Source organism: Eleutherodactylus coqui, chromosome 9 (assembly GCF_035609145.1).
Source record: "Eleutherodactylus coqui strain aEleCoq1 chromosome 9, aEleCoq1.hap1, whole genome shotgun sequence".
Classification (NCBI taxonomy): domain Eukaryota; kingdom Metazoa; phylum Chordata; class Amphibia; order Anura; family Eleutherodactylidae; genus Eleutherodactylus; species Eleutherodactylus coqui.
This window is the reverse complement of record NC_089845.1, coordinates 53,566,435-53,575,421: the sequence shown is the minus strand read 5'-3', so window position 1 is coordinate 53,575,421 and position 8,987 is coordinate 53,566,435. Positions and strand designations below refer to the sequence as shown.

Genomic DNA, 8,987 nt, shown 5'->3' with positions numbered 1-8,987 from the left:
CAGCCTGACACACAGACGCCGGATGGGAGGCGGGATATGGAGGGTTTTTTCCTTAAGCCTTCCCTGACTCGAGTATAAGCCGAGGGGGGCTTTCTCAGCACAAAAAAAATGTGCTGAAAAACTAGGCTTATACTCGAGTATATACAGTAACTATAATCCCCAAATATAAGAGGGCGCTCACATTTCTGCAGCCACATCATCATTTAGTTTTCTACCCTAAAAGACTGTGAATTTGCTTTTCAATGGAATTGTACAGATAACGGGTCACATTGAAGGTGGAAAAAAAATCTGAAATGATTCATCTCTTCCGGATATTTTAACATGACAAAAACATGGCATTTTAACAGGAACGTGTAGATTTTATATCCACTGCAATTGCCGGGGATCAACGGCTGATGACATATCCAGAGGATAAATTATGAATACGTCTCAGAAAACCTCTTTAATATGCAGAAAAGTTAACATACATGAATTTAGAAACACTTAGCATTTCTCCACCCGTGCAGCTTTATTGTAAACTGTCATAATTTCCCTAATATACATGATATTATCACAAATGGAATGTTTTTCTTATAAACAGTCTGTAATTTGCTTTTTTTAAATTACTCAGGTATCTTACAGTGAAAACCCCGAACCCACTGCTCAGTTTTGCAAAGAAACCTCTTCCTAACAAAATAAAGCATTTTTAAAATAAAAATAAGACCAAAAAAAATGGTTAAAAATAACTGTTAAAATTCTTTTGACAGTGCTGTACTTCGACGAGGTTTCATTACCTTCTTTGAAATATAAATAGGTTTATATAGATATACAAGAGAACGTAAGAAAAAACAATATACAGCATAAAATGTCAATATAATGTATGTTACAAAACTGGTTTAAAAAAATAGTATATTGTGAAAGTAAAAGGTTTAAAAACAAGTTGTCCATTACATTTATTGAGCCTATACCAGTCTGCTCTTCCATATCCCAACTGCATGAATGATAAACGTCTAGCGATGGATTATTGTTTAAACCTCTTAAAAACACTAAGTGTTCCGTCCAGATTAAGTAGTTGGTGATGGAGAGTGCTTTTTCTTCTTCCCTTTACAGGATTTACAGACACAGCAGATTATACACGGTGATGCTAAAAGGAGTAAGGGTGATGTCACAACTGCAATAATGCCAAGGCCAACAAGAATGCCCACAACCTGTCGAGAGAGAAGAAAAATAATTAAATTGGGGGTTGTACGGACAATAAATGTACTGGATTATATCTACAGCATCTTTCCTGTAACATATGAATGGGAAATAAAACACTCCATTCACGGCAATCGCCAGCAGACGGCCGGAGGATTCTGTCAGGAATTAGGCAAGGAATCGGCTCCTGAAATCCTAACAGAAACCACAACATGTGAACATGGCTTTACAAGTCATAACATTGTTCCAGATTAAAAGAACTATCCAATGCATATACAAATGCAAAGCCATTAGGCAAGTTCGCAGTATTAAACCCTTCTGTGGCAAAGGCCTTCGGTGCCTAAATGATCAAAATTTCTACTTTTCATAATACATTCTAAAGGTTAGTTCTTCATATAGTACCAAAAACAGGATGACTACTTTGTAATTATAGAAATACAGGCAAAAATAGTTAATATACATTGTTTTTTTGCCATTTGTAAATAAATGTAATATATCTCACAAAAAAACTTCTCAAAAAACACTGCCATATATGTACTTTGTTTAACCCTTTCATGACCACCATATGAGTTATGTATATCCTAACTGCGCATACCCCATGCAGTTAGCACATGTATAGACCTCATCAATGTGGGGGAAAAAAAAAATCAGGGGTAGCTCCCTCCTTCTCTCCTTGGTCTCAGCAGCTCCCCTGCTCTCCCTCCACCTCCCTGCTGTTCAGACACGGACCTCATCTTGCATCGGCCTAGTGTTATTTACAGGCAGATAAGGAGCTGATAATCACCATTTATTAGAAAAACAAACTTCCACCTGTTAAGTCCCTCGTCAAATTTCCTACAGGCATAAGTGAAGGACTAAAAAGGTCATTTACAGGGGACGATTATCGCGTAGAATTCGTTCAAATGAACTAATATGCGTGATAATCGTTACGTCTACATGCAAAAACATAGTTTACTATTCATTTACTTTTCGTCATCACTGACTTTCAACCAGAATAAAAATAAAATCGCTTGATCATTGAATTCTCGCTGCATGTAAACGCTCCTCACTCAGCGCTTCACAAACTATTTGGGCTCGCTTTGAGCACCGTTTAGCACTTTGTGATAGAGTGCTAATCAAGCTCTTTAATAAAGGTAGACACAGTGTCCTGGTTGGATGCTACAGCTGTCAATCAGAGCAGTGTAGCAGCTCATTAAACAGAGGAGAGTACTTGGGGCGGCATCAGAGTGCATTTTTTGACTGCAGAGGACCCTAAATAGCAAGGATAAAAAATGCATTTACAGCCCTCTCCCCTGCCTCTATCCAATGAGTTCGAAAAACTGTTGACAGGATCCCTTTAACCCCTTGGTACCAAAGCCTGTGTCTTAATAAACTAATTTCTCAGGTCTTTTTGTTGTATTCCAAGAGCCATAATTTTTTTTACATTTTTCCATCGCCATGGCCACATGAAGGTTTGTTTTTTGTGGGACAAGTTGTATTTTTAACGACATCATTTTGGGGTAAATACAATGTATAAGTTTTATTAATTAATTGTTTTTTGAGGGCGATCGTCAAAAAAAAAAAAAAAAAAAAAAGAAAATCTGCAATCGTTTTCTGGATTTCATTATGGTGTGAGGGTCTTGTGAAGGTTCCCAGGCCTGCCATGGATTTCAACCTATTATGCCTTTATTAGGCTGGCAGTAAAAGTACAATATACAGCAATTTTGAGGTATATTGTACAATTCATCACAAGTGCAAGTCCTCCCACATCGTCTAAAAAAAGCTCTGCGACAGAAAAAGACACTTCTAAGAGTACATCTTCAGCTGCCAGTAGCAGCCAAAAACGAGCAAGCCAATATGCTCACATGAGCGTTACAGCCACCTCATTCTAGCAATCAGCAGGGGTCTCAGCAGTGGGCCCCCCACTGAGCAATATTTTTGCCATATCTATGAAAAAGTTCTGACAGTGCAGGTACTCTAACTAGGTGTGTACACATTTCTGCACAAATTACAGAACTACCAATGCATCCGCTTTCTCTGTAAATACCTGTGTTCTGTTCCACATTACTGATGCTCTGGAATGTCCAAGTTTGTTCCTGCAAGGACCTTTATCATAGTGCCGTAGAAAAATATCATTCTGAAAAACAAAATAGATGCAGAAGCTAAATAGAAGGTGACAATATGAACAGTTTTTGTTTTGTTAGGTGGGGGCAACCTAATTTTTGACAATCCAATGCTACAAGATTCAAGCACACTCCCAGCCAAATATGAAAACTTCTCTCCCTCCCAATCACACTGCAGCACTCATGTCCAATAAGCAACACAAACTAAGTTATGGTGCCCATAGTACAGGGACTATGAAATTGGGGGGTGTACTACTTACCTGGCTCTCCGTTCCCTCATAACCTCTGGAAGTCGGCACTAAGTTTGTGAGCGCATATTGCAATAGATAACAGTGGTTATACGCTCGTACTTGCTGAAGAGTCACACTCACAGATGGAGTGCCAAATTCCATGGGTGACAAAAAAGGGAATAGGGAGCCACGTAAGTATAAGTAGTACAGCCCCGAACTCCATATTCCGTTTCCTATAAGCACCATGGTGGAAATTTACTAAGCCAAGCATTTCCGACATTCAAGTATAATTTCCTCCAGCATCTCCGTGCATCTTCTCAGAAATGCTTGTCAGGTCAGACTTGGTGTACATTTCTGGCATAAATTAGATATAAATCTGTTGGAATGGGCATCCAAGCCCCCTCCCAAACACCACACCCAGGTTTCAAAAAAATGTTAAGGCTAGCAAAAAAAAAAAAGCTAAGAATTTGCAACTTTTTCTATAGCAGAATCTTGCCAATTTTTTTTTGTAAACGTCCTCCAATAATTTACTTTATGGTCCTTATCGGACATGACCGGTTCACTTTAACTTTGTTCAGCACTAAAACTGTGATGGAAAAGCATATACTAGCAAAACATCTATAACAGGGATGCACAACTTGCGGTCCCAGGGCTAAATGTTGCCCATGATGCCATTCTGGTCACAAATACTTTGTCTGTGTGCCATTGCTCATATGTAGCTTCAATATCAGAGAGAAGAGGAGTGGCGAGTAGTGCAGGAATAGAGATGGGTTAGTATTAATGGTGCACTTTGTAGCCATCCCTGGGTCTTTCATATATTAGTAGAATTCAGTCCTTTGACCCCTTTTGAGAAGCTCAGTGCCATCATTTGAGGAATTATAGTGACTAATTAATAGCACTCAAACATTTTTTGTTTTTTTTCCACAGCATTTAGTGGGCGTTTGCACGCATGCTAAAACACTGTACTGAGCCTCCATTCATTTCAATAGGGCTTCTCAGACGAGCATTTAGCGAAGTGCTTCTAACATGTGCTAAAACGATTGCTGTGTGTTCCATTTTCATGCGTTCTGTGTGTTTTTAAACACACTACATCACCCGCTGATGGGGCTAGTTAAAAACCCTGTCAAAAACGCAGCGCTAAAACTCTGAAAAACGTGGCGCTTTTACAAATGCCTGTGTGAGAGTTGCCCAATTTTTGCTGGAGAAGCCGTGCTTTTTTTTTGCGCACGATACTGCACATGACTTGCGTACAAGAAAAAATACCGCAAGTTACGCCAATGCACGTGCAAATAAACAATCCATCGTTCCACAAAAACTCTGTGCTCATAGGCATGCAAATACGCATCCACTGGTGTGAATCTGGCCTTAGAATAGAATTGTGCAGACAAAAATGTAACCAGTAATGACAGTAAAGATAAAGCCTTACATCGAGGTTCTGTAAGCAGTACCAACAGAATGTGTGTTTGCAGTTCTTGCACATCATTTGTGCGCAGCCTTCATTCCTTTCAATATAAATATGACAAACGGGACATTGCTTGATACAAGCATCTACATCCGCATTAACAAGGACTCTGGGAGAGAAAAGGAAAGAAGAAGTCAAATTAATGCTTTCACAGACAGCTCAGAACATTAAATATTAATTAGAACATCAAGCTTTCACCTGGTTGATTTCATAACATGTTTAGGTCAGATTTTAGTAGCATTTTGACCCCAGATGTTTTATCCCCAAAACACGGCATGCCTTAAAGGGGTGTCATTTTTTATGGCATTTTCTTCTCATAGACTCGAAAGGAAATCTGTCAGCTTGAACATGCTGCCCATCCTGCAGGCAACATATTATATATAGAGCAGGAGGAGTGGAGCAGATTGATCGTTTTATGGGAAAAGTCAGTATAACTTGTATTTTATACATTTATATCTGTTCATTCTGAGCTGAACAGTCCAATGTGCGGTCCTATTCGTGATTGACAGACGTGTGTAGGACTGTACAAATAAGGGAAATGGAATAATACCTCCACAGTGCCACCTATTGGATGGCAGCATTCCTTCTTTATACAAGCCCTGTAACAATGACCGCGAATTGAAAGATCTAGGTGCTCTCCCCTAACAAAATAGAGTTTCTGTAGGACTGTACATACAGGGAAGGCTCTGCCCATTGGACTGTTCAGCTCAAAATGAGCAGAGATATAAATGTATAAAATACAAGTTATACTTAATCTGTCCCCAGAAAACGATATCCCAATCTGCTCAGCTCCTCCGGCTCCATAACATGATGGCCGCAGTATGGACATCATGTTTGGGCCAACAGACCCCCTTTAATTTCTACAAAACCTGAAACTGCTTTTATGACCCATTCTTCAGTTGTTGAAAAAGTTAATAGCTTTGGTAACTCATCCATCAGCACTTCATATGCAACAAACAAGAAGAAATCTGTATCCACAGTAGGGGGTTTCATTTTTCCAAATATGTGATTTTCATATGACTTTGCTTACGCCCCGAGTCTCAGTGATGTAAAAGATATATATGCCAAATTTCAAGAAGATTGGATAATATTTAGGGGTTGCACACATTGATCAAACTAGTGAAATTTCTAATATTGAAGTGCTTTGTACTAATGCTTTACTGAGGTAGTGGAATCAAAATGTACTAGAGGATGCCTTCACAGTTTTGATCCTAAAATATAACTTAATATTTAGAGCCCCGCACAGAAACGTCACTCACCCGCCGCCGTCTCCGGTCTGCGCATGCGCCGGCTGCCTGGCAGCCGGCACATGAAAGAGCCAGGGCCGCGGGTGAGTACGTGCTGCTCTCTGCAGGCGCTCGGGTCAGGTCCCGCGTCGAGAATTCTTGCTGCCGAATTCGACCCGCCCATCTGCAGGCGGCCTAAAGGACAGACAAACACACATGTGCCTGCGTCCCTTGATGTACCCCTTGAAAAAACGTATACCAAAGTGTGTGCGCTGAATATCTTCCCCTGTGTGGGGAGTAAAGTGCCAAAAAAATTGGGTCCTACCAGACGTTCAGTTGGAGAACCAACTGAGAATTTGTTAGATCGATAATCTCAAATATATAGAGGGGGTAGGCTAACCGTGCCAAAATATTAACAGGTAATAGCGGGGAAAAAAAACGGATATTGGCATTATTTCAGTTCCAAAAGGATTATAAAAGATTTTATGGTTCTGTGATTTGACGCATTTCTACTGTTTCCGACACATTTATTCGGGAAGTGGACAGATTTGGGCTACGTAACAATATCATCGGAATGTCTTGATACCCCATTTCCCTGAAAATAAGACATCCCCTGAAAATAAGACATAGCATGATTTTCTAGAATTTTTGAGGATGCAAAATGATTTTTCAGGCTTCTTGAGGATGCTTGAAATATAAGCCCTACTCCAAACTTGAAGGGGTTGTCCCGCGCCGAAACGGTTTTTTTTTTTTTTCAACCCCCCCCCCCCCCGTTCGGCGCGAGACAACCCCGATGCAGGGGTTAAAAAAGAACACCGCACAGCGCTTACCTGAATCCCCGCGCTCCGGTGACTTCTTACTTACCTGCTGAAGATGGCCGCCGGGATCTTCTCCCTCGGTGGACCGCAGGGCTTCTGTGCGGTCCATTGCCGATTCCAGCCTCCTGATTGGCTGGAATCGGCACGTGACGGGGCGGAGCTACACGGAGCCGGCATCCTGCATGAGCGGCCCCATTGAGAAAAGAAGAAGACCCGGACTGCGCAAGCGCGTCTAATTTGGCCATTAGACACCGAAAATTAGACGGCCTCCATGGAAACGAGGACGCTAGCAATGGAGCAGGTAAGTGAAAAACTTCTTATAACTTCTGTATGGCTCATAATTAATGCACAATGTACATTACAAAGTGCATTAATATGGCCATACAGAAGTGTATAGACCCACTTGCTGCCGCGGGACAACCCCTTTAAGTCCGGCTAACAGTTAATTAAAAAAGTAAATTTAAATAGTGTCCAGGCAGCTATACATGTAAAAAAAATTAAACCTTTTTGAACAAAAATTAATATAAGACATTGTCTTATTTTCAGGGAAACAGCGGTACTACAGCATCTAATACAAGATTGATCCAAGGGACATGTACCAGAATTGAAAGGGAATTCGGACGAACATTGTTATGGTTGGCTTGCCATCATCACACCCATGAACTAATATTGAAAGGAGTGTTTGAGGAGTGTTGTGGCATATCATCAAGTGGTCCTGACATCCAGATTTTTCAGAAGTTCCAAAGTCTGTGGGCTTCACTTAATAAGAAGTCATATACGACAATGCTGCATAAAGAAAGTCCCCTTCAAGGCTTTCTAGAAGAACGAGTGAAAATAGTGCTCTGCATCAAGCAAGGTGGATGGCAAAGGCAATACAGTCACTAAAAATTGTCCTCTTCACTAAACTGTTGAATATTCCTCAACGAGAATTGAAAGGAATGAAACGGGTTGCACATTGTCAGCCTCATATATGTTCGCTTCTGAGCACTTACCCAGATGCGGACGTAAAAAAAAAGTGTTCTCACAGTGCTAAGAGACACCTTTGGTAACTGTCAGAAACCAACATATGATTGGGTTTTTAGGACAAACGTATTACTCAGGCTGATAAGGAAAATAGGACTAAAAATTTAGAAACCAAACTGCAAAGAAAAAGGAAGCGAAATAATTAGAGGGTAAAAACCTAGTTTTTGAAGGAAAAGACATTCTTTGAATTGTTTGAGATCCACGGCGTGACAGAATACTGCAGTGATTTGCCATGTAAACGCTCTTAAGGTGGTCAATGACACCGCAGAAAGAGGAATTGCTTGGATAAAAAAGTTTAACGAATCGGTCAGGGACGAACAAAAACAATTCTTGTTGAGGTTAGTCGAGCATCACAGAAAAGTCGTCACCAAGTGAACAAAAGAAGGGATTTGCATAGTTCAAAGTTGATTGTTTTGCCTATCATACTACCCAATCTTAGTTTCTAGTTTTAGTATTATTTTAAGTTTTTTGATTTCTAGTTTTCCCCAAAAAAGTAATTTAAAATTGAAAAATCATATTTTTTGCCTACTTTTACAAAAACTGGTCAAAGTGTGCAACCTCTAAATATTATCCAATCTTTTTCAAATTTTCATAATATATCTTTTACATCACTGAGACTCGGGGCGTAAACAAAGTCTGCAAAAAGTCTACATTTTATTTTTTGCCTTACAAAATGAAACACCCTAATCCACAGTCATTACCATTTCCTCCTGGGTACCACATTACTGCAAAACACTGTATACATTACATATGTATGAACAATATTAAGAGAATATGGAGTCATATTGGTTGCAGTAAAGAAACTGAAGTATCATTTAGGCCCCAAGTCTGCGCCTGAAGCCGAATATAGCTAGCGCTATTCCACCATGGGGGAGCAGGGGGGTGGGGTGGAAGCAATGACAGGTCTCCGAGATGAGCCCATCTAATAGATAGGCTCACCGTGGAGAATC

General features: G+C 40.2%; 1 protein-coding gene across 3 annotated transcripts in view; it reads right to left on the bottom strand.

Moving 5' to 3' along the window:
• Window positions 1–427: 427 nt before the first annotated feature.
• RNF144B (ring finger protein 144B) overlaps window positions 428–8,987 on the bottom strand; it is a 46,835-nt gene continuing 38,275 nt past the window's right edge. For all 3 annotated transcript variants that reach the window (XM_066579420.1, XM_066579419.1, XM_066579421.1), the window contains exons 6-8: window positions 4,935–5,079; window positions 3,203–3,292; window positions 428–1,187 (exon numbers count right to left, since the gene is read on the bottom strand). In XM_066579420.1, coding sequence (XP_066435517.1) covers window positions 1,044–1,187; window positions 3,203–3,292; window positions 4,935–5,079 — 379 coding nt within the window. In that variant the 3' untranslated portion in view covers window positions 428–1,043. The remainder of the gene's footprint in view (window positions 1,188–3,202; window positions 3,293–4,934; window positions 5,080–8,987) is intronic.